Raw genomic sequence first — 16,291 nt, forward strand, 5'->3', positions numbered from 1 at the left:
GAGAACGACAGGGTGTTGTCCAGGATCACGCCAAGGTTCTTAGCGCTCTGGGAGGAGGACACAGTGGAGTTGTCAACCGTGATGGCGAGATCATGGAACGGGCAGTCCTTCCCCGGGAGGAAGAGCAGCTCCGTCTTGCCGAGGTTCAGCTTGAGGTGGTGATCCGTCATCCACACTGATATGTCTGCCAGACATGCAGAGATGCGATTCGCCACCTGGTCATCAGAAGGGGGAAAGGAGAAGATTAATTGTGTGTCGTCTGCATAGCAATGATAGGAGAGACCATGTGAGGTTATGACAGAGCCAAGTGACTTGGTGTATAGCGAGAATAGGAGAGGGCCTAGAACAGAGCCCTGGGGGACACCAGTGGTGAGAGCACGTGGTGAGGAGACGGATTCTCGCCACGCCACCTGGTAGGAGCGACCTGTCAGGTAGGACGCAATCCAAGCGTGGGCCGCGCCGGAGATGCCCAACTCGGGAGAGGGTGGAGAGGAGGATCTGATGGTTCACAGTATCGAAGGCAGCCGATAGGTCTAGAAGGATGAGAGCAGAGGAGAGAGAGTTAGCTTTAGCAGTGCGGAGCGCCTCCGTGATACAGAGAAGAGCAGTCTCAGTTGAATGACTAGTCTTGAAACCTGACTGATTTGGATCAAGAAGGTCATTCTGAGAGAGATAGCGGGAGAGCTGGCCAAGGACGGCACGTTCAAGGGTTTTGGAGAGAAAAGAAAGAAGGGATACTGGTCTGTAGTTGTTGACATCGGAGGGATCGAGTGTAGGTTTTTTCAGAAGGGGTGCAACTCTCGCTCTCTTGAAGACGGAAGGGACGTAGCCAGCGGTCAGGGATGAGTTGAGGTGAGGTAAGGGAGAAGGTCTCCGGAAATGGTCTGGAGAAGAGAGGAGGGGATAGGGTCAAGCGGGCAGGTTGTTGGGCGGCCGTCCGTCACAAGACGCGAGATTTCATCTGGAGAGAGAGGGGAGAAAGAGGTCAGAGCACAGGGTAGGGCAGTGTGAGCAGAACCAGCGGTGTCGTTTGACTTAGCAAACGAGGATCGGATGTCGTCGACCTTCTTTTCAAAATGGTTGACGAAGTCATCTGCAGAGAGGGAGGAGGGGGGAGGAGGGGGAGGAGGATTCAGGAGGAAGGAGAAGGTGGCAAAGAGCTTCCTAGGGTTAGAGGCAGATGCTTGGAATTTAGAGTGGTAGAAAGTGGCTTTAGCAGCAGCGACAGAAGAGGAAAATGTAGAGAGGAGGGAGTGAAAGGATGCCAGGTCCGCAGGGAGGCGAGTTTTCCTCCATTTCCGCTCGGAAATGTTCTGTGAGCTCGCAATGAGTCGTCGAGCCACGGAGCGGGAGGGGAGGACTGAGCCGGCCTGGAGGATAGGGGACATAGAGAGTATATATATTTTTTTTTTACTAGGCAAGTCAGTTAAGAACAAATTCTTATTTTCAATGACGGCCTAGGAACAGTGAGTTAACTGCCTGTTCAGGGGCAGAACGACAGATATGTACCTTGTCAGCTCGGGGATTCGAACTTGCAACCTTTCGGTTACTAGTCCAACGCTCTAACCACTAGGCTACCCTGCCGCCCCATGGGGTTTGTTGGAATTCAGTTGTGTTCTAGGGAGTTCTTCCTGGTTTGTCTTAATGTTGTAAAGAAGAATTAGGCTAGTTGGTAAAAAGTGAAGAATATGAGTGTGTGAAGCAAGCTTTTTAAAGTTTTTATTTCAATGCTGTAGTTTAGAGAAAAAAGGGGATTAGTTATTATTAAACCATCATTCAAATATCTTTGTATGTAGTGAGTATGTGATATTGTTAATAATAATGTGTGTGCATGTGCTCATGTGCAGACTCCCCACCACACACCTTTCCCAGCAGAGTGGCAGCAGAACCTTGGACAGTTTCAGAAGATGCTGGTTATACGCTGTCTTAGACCAGACAAGGTGAGTTACCACACGTGCACACACACACACACACACACACACACACACACACACACACAGAGTCAAATCCACATTCTTCACCCCCCTGCCTCCCAGGTCATTCCCATGGTGCAGGAGTTTGTATCGGACAGTCTGGGGCGTCAGTTCATCGAGGCGCCCCCCTTCAACCTGGGGAAAGCATTTGGGGACAGTCACTGCTGCGCCCCCCTCATCTTCATCCTCTCCCCCGGTTCTGACCCCATGGCCGCCTTACTCAAGTTTGGTGATGAGCAGGTATGGATAAGCCTGGGTACCAGTCTGTTTGTGCCATCATGCCACTCATTGCCACTCCATTGGCACATTTTTACCTAGGTTTAGCTTAAATGACAATTGTTGTGGTATTGCTTGTCCCTAGCTGGTCTTGTTGATATAGATGTTTTACAGAAAAGACAAGAGTAGACACGCAGAGTAGATAGATCACAGATTGATAAAGCTTGTAGATTTCTACAAGGTTAAAATATCCTTAAATGTTTCAAGTCATGCCTCCCGGGTGGCACAGTGCCACCAGAGACTCTGGGTTCGAGCCCAGAATCTGTCGCAGCCGGCCGTGACCGGGAGGTCCATGGGGCGACGCACAATTGGCCTAGGGAGGGCTTGGCCGGTAGGGATATCCTTGTCTCATCGCGCACTAGCGACTCCTGTGGCGGGCCGCAGTGCACGCTAACCAGGTCACCAGGTGCACGGTGTTTCCTCCGGCACATTGGTGCGGCTGGCTCCCGGGTTGAATGCGCGCTGTGTTAAGAAGCAGTGCGGCTTGGTTGGGTTGTGTTTCGGAGGACGCATGGCTTTCGACCTTCGTCTCTACCGAGCCCGGCAATTAATGGTACGTTTGTCACTCAATCTTTGGGATTCACCTTTTAAAGCATCCTGTTGACACGTGTGTGTGTGTGTGTGTGTGTGTGTGTGTGTGCGCGTGCGTGCGTGCGTGCGTCTGTCTGCATGTGTGTGCGTGTGTCTCTGTGTGTTCCCCAGGGCTTCAGTGGAAACAAGTTGAGCTCTCTGTCTCTGGGCCAGGGCCAGGGCCCCATCGCCATGAGCTTGATTGAGACGGGTGTGAAGGAGGGCACCTGGGTGGTCCTACAGAACTGTCACCTGGCCACCTCATGGATGTCCACTATGGAGAGAGTGTGTGAGGTCAGAGGGCAGCTTGCACTGTGATGACACACCTCAAGTCTCAATATTATAATAATCATTTAGTTGGTTAGTTTGGTGTGGGGATTACAGAGGCACTTAACCAGTTTTTCCCTTCAATGCTGCAGGACTGTTTTGAGTATACTGATTGGAATATGTTCAACGATTTATCCACCCAGGACTCATACATCAACATTGAGGAATATACATCGTCAGTCACAGGTTGCATTAGGAAATTTGTTGATGATGTTGTACCCACAATAGCAATCCGGACATACAGTACCCCAACCAAAGACCATGGATGAAGGGAGAAATCCGTACCATGCTGAGAGACCGTACTGCAGCATTCAATGTTAGTACAATGAACCGCGATGATTCGGTGGCGTACAAGGCAAGTAGGTACGATCTCCGTGAATCCATTAGGCAAAAATAGACAGACTCAAATGTATGTCAATGAATGACAACTCAGACTCTCGACGCATGTGGCAAGGACTACAGACTATCACGGACTACAAAGGCAAATCCAGCTGTGTGGTGCCCACCGAAGTCTCCCTCCCAGACAAGCTTAACACATTATATGCTTGCTTCGAGGCAGACAATACTTAACCATCCAGGAAGTCTCTCGCAAATTTGGACGACCAGCTGCTTTCGTGACCTTAGACTGATTTGAGGAAGACTCTTCATAAAGCTTCCGGCATACATGGCACATCTGGCCACTTCCTCAGAGTCTGTGCTGACCAACTTACCGCTCTACCAGATCTACGTAAGATGCCATTTCCATCGCTATTCACTCAACCCTAAAACAGCAACATTTCTCGCTAGAAAACAGTGATGGCCTCCACTAAAAAGAGGAGGATCCCATTAGCTTTTTATAGGCTAGGCCTACTATATTTATTTCTCAATTTTCCTAATATTAAGCACTTTGTTTATCTTTACAACTGGAGTATAGCCTACCTGGCTGGCATGAAAATGAACCATGGGAAAATCGTCCGACATTCGCTATTGAAGTGAATAGATTAGATGTATTTTTTCCCGCTGCCTCTGTTTCGAGACAGGTGCATGATAATGGTCCATTCTAAATAAAAACAAATTTCACACATATATTATTTAGTATATATAAAGACGAGGTTAAATCAAGAATAGTCTGATGGGTGACAATATTAGCCTATCATTTGTGAATTACAGTTGAAGTCGGAAGTTTACATACACTTAGGTTGGAGTCATTAACTTGTTTTTCAACCACTCCACACATTTATTGTTCACAAACTATAGTTTTGGCAAGTATGTTAGGACATCTACTTTGAGCATGACACAAGTCATTTTTTACAGAAAGATTATTTCACTTATAATTCACTGTATCACAATTCCAGTGGAACAGAAGTTTACAAACACTAAGTTGACTATGCCTATAAACAGCTTGGAAAATTCCAGAAAAGTATGTCATAGCGTCAGAAGCTTCTGATAGGCTAATTGACATAATTTGCATCAATTGGAGGAGTACCTGTGGATGTATTTCAAGGCCTACCTTCAAACTCAGTGCCTCTTTGCTTGACATCATAGGAAAATGAAAATAAATCAGTCAAGACCAAGTTTGGTTCATCCTTGGGAGCAATTTCCAAACACCTGAAGGTACCACGTTCATCTGTACAAACAATAGTACGCAAGTATAAACACCATGGGACCACGCTGCCGTCATACTGCTCAGGAAGGAAACGCGTTCTGTCTCCTAGAGATTTACGTACTTTGGTGCGAAAAGTGCAAATCCATCCCAGAACAACAGCAAAGGACCTTGTGAATATGAATAGGAAACAGGTAAAAAAGTATCTATATCCACAGTAAAACGAGTCCTCTTTCGACATAACCTGAAAGGCCGCTCAGCAAGGAAGAAGCCACTGCTCCAAAACAGCCATAAAAGAGCCTGACTACGGTTTGCAACTGCACATGGGGACAAAGATCGTACTTTTTGGAGAAATGTCCTCTGGTTGGATGAAACAAAAATAGAACTGTTTGGCCATAATGACCATTGTTATGTTTGGAGGAAAAATGGGAGGCTTGAACACCATCCCAACCATGATGCACGGGGGTGGCAGCATCATGTTGTGGGGGTGCTTTGTTGGAGGAGGGACTAGTGCACAAAATAGATGGCATCATGATGTGGCTATATTGAAGCAACATCTCAAGACATCAGTCTGAAGTTAAATCTTGGTCGCAAATGTTGTCTTCCAAATGGACAATGACCCCAAGCATACTCAGGTATGCTTTGAGGGACTCCCATGTGGAAGTGCAGGACATAGGTGGGGTTTAATACATTTCTAGAAATAAAAATGACGCACTACTTCTCTGAGAGGAAAATGGAGTTAAGACGCCATTGACAACACATAGGTTGCTGGGGAAACTCTAGCTCAAGCACTAATGGTGAATGGTCAGAAATAACAATACTCTCATAAGTACACCTCTGAAGGTTAGGCAGAAGTTTTTTGTCCAAAAATAGGTAATCAATGCAGGAGTACATTTGATGAAATAAAAAAATAAAAAAAGGAATACTGTCTATCTGTAGGGTGGAGGAAATGTCAGGCCTCACACACAGCATATTTCTGAAGAAAATCTTGAACAGGGCACACTTAGATGTGACTGTAGTGAGTGCTAGTCAAGAACTGGGGATATTGTAGTTGAAATCACCCCCTAAAATCAACAAATGGCAATCTAAATTGGGTATAACAGATAAAAAGGTAGAAATGGAACTTGAATCATCCCAATTGGGAGCATAAACACTAGCCAAAACAAGAGGGATAGAAAACAGTTTAACAGTTCCTATGACGTATCGTCCCTTAGGATCAGGAATAGCCTCAGAAGCTATAAAGGGAGTAGATCTATCAACCAAAATGGCAGCACCTCTTGATTTACTATGAAATAGTTGACCAACTCACCAGTCCTCAAATGAGTCTTATGTAGAAATGCTAAATTTGCATTCAAACCCTTTAAATGTGTCAGCGCCCTCTTACATTTCACAGGGTTGTTAGCGCCTTTGATGTGCCACAAAACGTCCTTGATGGTATTATTTCGGCCACCCTGAGCATTATACAACGCTGTCATTAGAGCATAGAGTGGAAAAGCAATGAATACACAAAAGACCCAGGATAACTTGTCTCAGGGTAATAATGTACTGTGTAAGAGAAACTCAGCAAAAAAAGAAACGTCATCTCACTGTCAACTGCATTTATTTTCAGCAAACTTAACATGTGTAAATAACATAACAAGATTCAACAACTGAGACATAAACTGAAGAGGTTCCACAGACATGTGACTAACAGAAATGGAATAATGTGCCCCTGAACAAAAGGGTGGTCAAAATCAAAAGTAACAGTCAGTATCTGGTGTGGCCACCAGCTGCATTAAGTACTGCAGTGCATCTTCTCCTCATGGACTGCAGCAGATTTGCCGGTTCTTGCTGTGTAATGTTACCCCACGCTTCCACCAAGGCACCTGCAAGTTCCCAGACTTTTCTGGGGGGAATGGCCCTAGTCCTCACCCGCCGATCCAACAGGTCCCAGATGTACTCAGTGGGATTGAGATCCGTGCTCTTCGCTGGCCATGGCAGAACACTGACATTCCTGTCTTGCAGAAAATCACGCACAGAACGAGAAGTATGGCTGGTGGCATTGCCATGCTGGAGGGTCATGTCAGGATGAGCCTGCAGGAAGGGTACCACATGAGGGAGGAGGATGTCTTCCCTGTAACGCACAGCGTTGAGATTGCCTGCAATGACAACAATCTCAGTCCGATGATGCTGTGACACACCGCCCCAGACCATGACGTACCCTCCGCCTCCAAATTGATCCCGCTCCAGAGTACAGGCCTTGGTGTAACACTCATTCCTTCAACGATAAACGCGAATCCGACCATCACCACGGGTGAGACAAAACCGCGACTCATCAGTGAAGAGCACTTTTTTGCCAGTCCTGTCTGGTCCAGCGATGGTGCTTTTGTACCCATAGGCAAACATTGTTGCCGCTGGTGTCTGGTGAGGACCTGCCTTACATCAGGCCTACAAGACCTCAGTCCAGCCTATTGCGGACATACTGAGCACTGATGGAAGGATTGTGCGTTCCTGGTGTAACTCTGGCAGTTGTTGTTGCCATCATGTACCTGTCCCGCAGGTGTGATGTTCGGATGTACCGATCTTGTGCAGGTGTTGTTACATGTGGTCTGCCACTGCGAGGGCGATCAGCTGTCCTTCCTGTCTCCCTGTAGCGCTGTCCTAGATGTCTCACAGTACGGACATTGCAATTTATTGCCCTGGCCACATCTGCAGTCTTAATGCCTCCTTGCAGCATGCCTAAGGCACGTTCACGCAGATGAGCAGGGACCTTGGACATCTTTCTTTTGGTGTTTTTCAGAGTCAGTAGAAAGGTCTCTTTAGTATCCTAAGTTTTCATAACTGTGACCTTAATTGCCTACCGTCTGTAAGCTGTTAGTGTCTTAAGGACGTTCCACAGGTGCATGTTCATTAATTATCTATGGTTCGTTGAACAAGCATGGGAACAGTGTTTAAACCATTTACAATGAAGATCTGTGGAGTTATTTGTATTTTTATTAATTATCTTTGAAAGACAGGGTCCTGGAAAAGGGACGTTTCTTTTTTTGCTGTTTACTTGGAAAACAAAAAAGAGTGACATTAGAACTCAACAATTCAATCTCCTTCCTCCCCCCACCCCAGACAATACCTTCCCAAACCAAGTACAAGCCTAAATAGAATTGTTTTAAAAGTTTTCTTCGCACAGTATATCTGTGAGATTGTGGTGTTAAACCCAAACCCACAGTCCCGCCCTTTAAAGTAGTGTTCTGTTTTGGTGAATCAAGCAGCAAAAATAAGAGGAAAAAATAAAGGTGAATCCCATGTGCAAATAAAATTAGGAAAGCACCACATGTATAAAATTATATTCCCAGTCTTATAACAGGTATTGAGAGAGAAAATGTATCAAGACACTCAGCCAAAACCTCTCATTTGAGGTAAGCAAATCGTCGTGAAACGACCCAAAACAAGTTGGGCAATGTGCAGTCAAGACCACAAAACTATGTCTGTGCAACGTTGAAAGTTTGCCGTGTATAAATGACGTTAAAAACATTCAACATTGAATTGAAGACTCCCCAAAAACTCGGAACATTTACTGTTTACTGGGTCGAGACAAATGGATGGGGTAAACAAATATCCCAAAATTGTTTGTGTCATTGAGACAATATGGAAACAAACTCAATAGGTCAATGAGATAGCATTGAAACAAAGGAATGACATAAACCATTAATAAAAGGAAATAAAAATGACTGAAGGCTTTTAAGGCAAGCACACTGGGTGACCAAAACATTTGATCACATCAAATAAGCCTGAGTGGGTTCACCAACTCCCGAACTATACAGGAAGAGTACAGTTATAACTAAAGATAGTTATACCACAGGTGGGCTACTTACTTACTATCCACTGTTAGCAAGCAACAGTTGCTGATCAATGAGCAAGTTCAATACTTCTTGATGTGGCGTTGAATGTGAGCCATACCCTCCTCTGGAGAATCAACGGTGTAGTCTTTTCCATCATGAGAAAGTCATAGACGGGCCGGCAATCGCAGTCCATACTTCACACCTGGATGGTACCATAGTAGTCGTTTGGCCTGCACGAAAGACACAGTGGGGAAGAAGTCCTGGTAGCTCTGTCCTTGAAAGCTCAGAGTGGTATTGCGGGCTCATTGGAGAATCTCCATCTTCTCATGGAAGAAGTGCACTCGAAGAATGAGGTCACGGTGCCTCTCACCGTCCCGGGGCTTTGGGCACAGTGACCAGTGGGCACGGTCAATCAGGGGCTTCTCATCCATGGCGAGAACATCCTTCAGCAGATGAAATCGGCGAGGCATTTCCGCTGACTCTGGAATTGATACCAGTCTCAGACTATTGCGGCAAGAAAATCCCTCTAAGCTCACACAGCTCTTTCAGATCCGCAGTCAGGCGTTTTACGTCAGCCTCCAGGGAGGTAGTCAGGTCGGAGACACTGGTGGCGGAGGTCACCAGTGGTGCAATCTTCATCATGTGTAACTCTGTTGTTGTTTTGAGTGATGTGATGGCTGGCGCTGTCTTGTTTCGCAGGATAGTTAAATCTGCTTTTAAAGTCTCAGAAACCCCTTGTATTCAGGCCTCAATCGTTCCAACTACCTCCGTTTTCATTTAAACTATCTCAGAGCATAGTAGCTTGATGGCCTCAAGAATGTTCATTTCAGCGCAACCAGGTAAAGCCGCACCTCTGGGTAAAATGCTAGTATCCGGCCCTCAGACTCAGGAGAGGGTGATGATAAAAATGGGTCTTGTAGGCCGGGTTTTCTCAAAGTCGTGTTTTTGGTTGTTGACATGCTGTCATTTGAAAGCACAGTAGTCTTGTGTATTACGGAAAGGGATCACCAAACTAATATTTGAAAATAAATCAACTTTAAGAATACTGCGGGAGCAAATGGAAAACACGTCAATTGCACATTGCGCCCCCCCCCCTCGCCGATACATGTTCTAATGAAGCCGGTGACGGAGGTGGTTAGCTCGTCAATGTTAACGACTGAGTCTCAAAGTATATTCAAATCAGCTCTAGCAAAGCAGTCCTGTAGCATAATCTTTGTTTCTGGTGACCATTTCTTAACCAAGCGAGTCACGAGTACTTCCTGTTTGAGTTTCAGCTTGTAAATAGGAAGCAGGAGTACGGCGTCATGATCCGATGGCGGACGAGGGAGGGCCTTGTATGCTTGCTTGTGGGTAGGATAACAGTGGTCTAGGACTTTTTCACCTCTGGTGGCGTTGGAGACGTGTTGATTGGAGATCATCCTTCTTGTTATCAAGTGGCCAGTAGAATGGAGAGAAGAAATGGCCGGTTTTCCCTACGTCTTAATCTCACCAGAATCCCTCCCCCTTGCCTCTGTAATGCTGGCATTTCCTCTTGGGTAGCCCGAAAATTAGGTAGCCCAACCAAATCTTGCTTAGGGCCCCCAAATGGCTAGAGCCGGCCCTAACTACATTTTAGCATTCAACACTATTGTTCCTTCAAAGCTCAACCCCAAGCTCAGAGCCAAGGGTCTAGACACCATCTTCAGGGTCTAGACACCATCCTCTGCAACTGGACTTCCTGATGGGATGTAGTAGGCTGTGAGGATTGACAACAACACCTCCTCCACACTGACTCTTAACACTGGGGCCCCCCAGCAGTGTGTCATCAGCACTCTGCTGTACTCCCTGTTTCCCCACGACTGCGTAGCTTTGCACGACACCAACTCCGTCATCAAGTTTGCTGATGACACCACAGTTGTAGGCCTGACAACCAACAACGATGAGTCAGCCTATAGGGTGGAGGTAAGTGAACTGGCATTGTGGTGCCAGGAGAAAAACCTCTCCCTCAACGTCAGCTAAACAAAGGATTTGACTATTGACTCCAAGAGGGAACATTACCCGATCCACACAAACAGGACTGCAGTAAACAGAGTCAGCAGTTTTAAGTTCCTTGGTGTCCATGTCACAGAGGACTTGACATGGACCAACAACACCACACTTGGCAAGAAGGCGCAACAGCGTATCTACTTCCTAAGGCATCAAAGGAAATTCGGCATGTCACCCCCGGTCCTCGTCAAATACTACCGCTGCACCATCGAGAGTGTCCTGACCGGTTGCATCATGTTCTGGTAAGAAAATTGCTCTATCCACGACTGCAAGGCAGGGTAGGTGGTGAAGACGGCTCAGTATATCACTGGGACCGTGATCCCACCCATCTAGGCAATCTACTCAAAACAGTGCCTTAAGAAAGCCCTTAGCAACATCAAGGACCCCACACACCTAAGCTACGAGCTGTTCACTCCCTTACCGTTGGGCAGGCGGTATTAGAGCATGAGGTCTGATACCAACAGGCTCAGAGACCGTTTCTATCAACAAGTCATCAGACTGCTGAACACTTGAACTGGACTGACCACCTGCACTGACTCTCCGCACATTAGCTCACATGCACACACCCACACAGACATACACTCACAGGGCCTCCCGAGTGGTGCAGTGCTAGCTGTGCCACTAGAGATTCTGGATTCAAGTCCAGGCTCTGTCGCAGCCATCATCGACCAGGAGACCCATGGGGCGGTGCACAGTTGGCCCAGGGTCGTCGGGGTAAAGGGGAGGGTTTGGCCGGTAGGGATGTCCTTTTCCCATCTCGCACTAGTGACTCCTGTGGCGGGCCAGGTGCAGTGCACGCTAACACGGTCACCAGGTGCACAGTGTTTTCTTCAACACATTGGTGCAACTGGCTTCCGGGTTAAGTGGACATTGTGTCAAGAAGCAGTGCGGCATGGTTGGGTTGTGTTTCGGGGGACGCACGGCCTCGACCTTCGCAACGGGTGTTGCAGCGACTAGACAAGACTGTAACTACCAATTGGATATCACCAAATTAGGGAGAAAAGGGGGTAGAAAAAAAAGACATTCACTCATACACACACAAATACATTCATCCTTCAAACACATTACAACTGCTGCTACCAGACTTATTGTTATTGCTAAACACTGCACAATTTAAACACTTGGAATATAAATTGTGGTTTCCTGTATTATAATCATGCTTAAATGTTTATTTTATTCTACTGAGCCATTTACGTTCATATTCTTATATTTGATTTATTTTTGTTGTTGCATTGTTGTGAAGGAACCTTCAAGTGAGTATTTCATTGGACGGTGTATACCATGTGTACCCTGTAAATACAACTAACACAACTTGAAAAGTCCCTAGATTGTGAAATATCAAAATGGGGGATACTCACCAAATACAATGGTGTACTACTACTGGTGCTACTGGCAACTCTGGTCCTGGAATGCCAAAACAGTTCTGGTTGTCTAAATACATAGATCCTAAAGGGATACTGCGAGATTCCGTTTTCCGTTTTTCTACTTACGCAGAGTCAGATGAACTCGTGGATATCATTCTGCATGCAGTATGAAGGAAGTTGTAGAGGTATTTTTTTTTCTTTCTAAATTATAGCTTTAACCATGGTTTGAGGTTAAATAGTTTGTTTACATTTGCTTTGTTTACAAACATTGGAGTAAAACAAGCTTATATTTTGGGCTTTGATGGGGTACGACTGTTGAACTAAGCTCATGAGTCATTTTCTAAGTTATATTCTTCAAGAATCAATGAGTACATACATCCAAAAATTGATGTAGCAACTGCTGATTGCCTCTTTAAGTCAGAGTCCCCAATAATAGCTTTACAGTATAAGGGGTATAATACACTGATAAACATTTGTCTGTTTAGTATACCCCAATATCTCTACCCTGTGTGCCTCTGTTAGGAGCTGAACCCTGACACCACCCATCCAGACTTCCGTCTGTGGCTGACCAGCTACCCCTCACCCACCTTCCCTGTGGCAGTGCTTCAGAACGGGGTGAAGATGACCAATGAGGCGCCAAAAGGCCTTCGCGCCAACATCGCCCGCTCCTTCCTCATGGACCCCATCTCCGACCCCGAGTTCTTCTCCAGCAGCAGCAAGCCGGTGTGTGTCTGCCTGTGGATGTGTCTGTCTGCCTATGTGTGTGTGTGTGTGTGTATATATATATATCTACAGTACATATTTGTATGTCAGATTGCCCCTCTAAATCTATAATGATGTAGAAAGATGATCTAGTGATGTAAATGTGTGTTTGTGTGTCTCTCACAGGGTGTGTTTAAGAGGCTGCTGTATGGCCTGTGCTTCTTCCACGCGTTGATCCAGGAGAGGAAGAAGTTTGGTCCCATGGGCTGGAACATTCCATATGAGTTCAATGAAACCGACCTGAGGATCTCTGTCCAGCAGCTCCATATGTTCCTGGAGCAGTATGAGGTACATACTATACACTACATACACCACACAAACACACACACAGAGTTTCATGACTCGCAATAAAAATGCACACACATAAACATGTGTGTAATGCACACACACATACTTTTGTGTTATTGGCCCTAATTTATTATTTCTACGAATTGAATTTAGCAATACGTTTAACAACTGTCCTCTATTGTCAAAGTGCAAAAATGTATCAAGCTGACCCCCTGGCATGTATTTTTATGTCTTTTTAAAATATTGGTTAGTTCCCTGTTGTAGTTCCGGATGTCCATTTTGAAAACATATTGACCCCGGCTACAGGTAACTGCTAAAATAATGGATACAAAGTATATTGGAAGCAGGTGCCTCCACACAGGTGTGGTTCCAGACTTAATTAAGCAATTAACATCCCATCATGCTTGAGGTCATTATTTTCGCTACCATGGCTATGTCCCCATAGGATGGCAGTGATCATTGAATGGTTTGATGAGCATGAAAATGATGTAAACCATATGCCATGGCCGTCTCTGTCACCAGATCTCAACCCATTTGAAGACTTGTGGGAGATTCTGATAAAATGCACAATATTTGTGGAAAAAGTAATTGTCAACCACATTAAATAGTCAGTGTCAACCTAATGTGTGGGTTGTGTTTCTTGTCTCTCTCTCATATACATTATTGGCTGCTTCCCAAATGGCACCCTATTCTCCAGTGTTCTAGTACTCGTGTCCAGGACTCAGACTCGAGGTCCAGTTTTCATGACTCGTTTCATGACTTGTGACTCGACTTAGACTTGAGCGTTGGTGACTTGGACTCATACTCGCCTTCTTGACCGTTGGTGACACAGACTTGGACTCGGATTCTTGGACTCGCACACACAGCCTACACCAGCTGGTGAGCTGCGGGGCAACAAGCGATGAGTGTGGGCAGACATGCAGGCAGGATGCGCTCCGGCTCCGCCTCTGATCATACATGTCGTGAAGGCGGCGCTTTTGTTTCCCGTAGCTAACCAGTCACCAGCCTTTAGTTTAACTACCCTTTGCCTGGTTAAGAAACACAAGCTGCTTTACTAAATTAAAAAACAATACCATTGAGTTTACTCGTAAAACAACAGTATAGCTATGTTTGTCTCTCTTAGAAAAGTAGGTTGTCTTTAAGTACGTTGTCTTGCTCAACCCTCCCACTTTCCCAATTGCATTCCATAGCCAGGTTCTGACACGTCTCTTTCTTTTCTACGAAGAAAACAGCTTGTTTCTAGCCCTGACCATTCAAAGGTATAACCCTTATTACCTGTGCTACATTTTGTTCTTTGTATCGTGCATTGGCGGTCTGCATTTTACATTCATGAACCATATTGACTAAATAATTCATCTTGCCACTACACTAAATTTGACTGGGTAAATCACTACATTTTGAGTTAATGTTGACCCTGTGAATCAGACTTAAGCACTTGGACCAGGACTCGAGCACTGGGACTCAGACTTCAGCCATATGGAATCGTGACTCGACCATTGGGTACTCGGATGTTGACTCGGACAGGAGCACAGGGGGACTTGGGACTCGACACGGACTCGAGGTTTAGTGACTCGACTACGTCACTACTATTCCTTATACAGTGTCTTTGGAAACTATTCAGACCCCTTGACTTTTTCCACATTTTGTTATGTTACAGCCTTATTCTAAAATGTATAAAACAAATATATAATTGCAATCTACACGCAATACCCCATAATGACAGTGAAAATAGGTTTTTAGAAATGTTTGCAAATGTATTAAAAATTAAAAACATAAATACCTTATTTAAATAAGTATTCAGACCCTTTGCTATGAGACTTGAAGTTGAGCTTAGGTGCACCCTGTTTCCATTGATCATCCTTGAGGTGTTTCTACAACTTGATTGGAGGCCACCTGTGGTAAATTAAATTTTTTGATTGGACATGACACACACCTGTCTATATAAGGTCCCACAGTTGACAGTGCATGTCAGAGCAAAAACCAAGCCATGAGGTCGACGGAATTGTCCGTAGAGGAAGAGTGGTACCAGAGATGGCTTCCATTTTACGGACTCCTAACCAATTCTGCTATTGTGTGAGTTTTTTCGCCTTATTTGGAATTTATTTTGTACGTAATGTTTCTGCCACCATCTCTTATGACTGAAAAGAGCTTCTGGCTATTAGAACAGTGATTGCTCATCTCGTACTGGAAGATTTTTTTATTTAATGTGTCAGATGCAAAGGATTTACTTCAGACAACAGACAAGGCTCAAATCCCTGCCATTCGTATGAAGAAGAGAAATATAGGGGTTGTAGGTCGGAGTGCCTTGTTAGAATCCGACAGCGAGTGTGTGACCGCCTCTACCATCAGTCCTATTAGCCAACGTGCAATCATTGAATAATTAACTGGATGAGCTCCGGTCAAGACTATCCTACTAACGGGTCATTAAAAACTCTAATATCTTATGTTTCACGAGTCATGGCTGAACAATGACATACAACTGGCTGGGTTTTCCATGCATCAGCAAGAGGGAACAGCTGCCTCCGGGTAATACAAGGGGTCGTGGTCTGTCTATATTTGTCAGTAACAGCTGGTGCACGAAATCAAATATTAATGAGGTCTCAAGGTTCTGCTCGCCTGAGGTAGAGTGTCTCATGATAAGCTGTAGACCACACTATCTACCAAGAGATTTTACATCTATATTTTTCATAGCTGTCTATTTACCACCACAAACCGATGCTGACACTAAGACCGCACTCAACGAGCTGTATAAGGCCATAAGCAAATATGAAAATGTTCATCCAGAGGCGGCGCTCCTAGTGGCCGGGGACTTTAATGAAGGGAAACTTAAATCAGTTTGACCTTATTTTTACCAGCATGGTACATGTGCAACCAGAGCGAGAAAAAAAACTCTAGACAACCTTTACTCCACACACAGAGAGGCATACAAAGCTCTCCCTCGCCCTCCATTTGGGAAATCTGACCATATCTCTATCGTCCTGATTCCTGCTTACAAGCCAAAACTAAAGCAGGAAATACCAGTGACTCACTCAATACGGAAGTGGTCAGATGATGCAGATTTTAAGCCACAGGATTGTTTTACTAGAACAGTCTTGAATATGTTCCGGGAGTTCTTCCGAGTACACCACATCAGTCACTAACTTCATCAATAAGTGCATCGATGACGTCACCCCCATAGTGACCGTACATTCATACCCCAACCAGAAGCCATGGATTACAGGAAACATCCTCACTGAGCTAAAGGGTAGAGCTACTGCTTTCAAGGAGCGGGACTCTAACCCGGACGCTTATAAGAAATGCCCTCCGATG

At 45.4% G+C, this 16,291-nt stretch overlaps 1 protein-coding gene across 1 annotated transcript in view; it reads left to right on the top strand.

The window, feature by feature from the left end:
- The window catches only part of dnah7 (dynein, axonemal, heavy chain 7), a 230,345-nt gene that overhangs the window by 173,800 nt on the left and 40,254 nt on the right, over positions 1 to 16,291 (top strand). Inside the window, exons 56-60 of the mRNA XM_029630984.2 lie at positions 1,848 to 1,940; positions 2,037 to 2,213; positions 2,952 to 3,113; positions 12,455 to 12,655; positions 12,821 to 12,982. Coding sequence (XP_029486844.2) covers positions 1,848 to 1,940; positions 2,037 to 2,213; positions 2,952 to 3,113; positions 12,455 to 12,655; positions 12,821 to 12,982 — 795 coding nt within the window. The remainder of the gene's footprint in view (positions 1 to 1,847; positions 1,941 to 2,036; positions 2,214 to 2,951; positions 3,114 to 12,454; positions 12,656 to 12,820; positions 12,983 to 16,291) is intronic.

The sequence above is a fragment of the Oncorhynchus nerka genome, linkage group LG3, assembly GCF_034236695.1.
Source record: "Oncorhynchus nerka isolate Pitt River linkage group LG3, Oner_Uvic_2.0, whole genome shotgun sequence".
NCBI lineage: Eukaryota > Metazoa > Chordata > Actinopteri > Salmoniformes > Salmonidae > Oncorhynchus > Oncorhynchus nerka.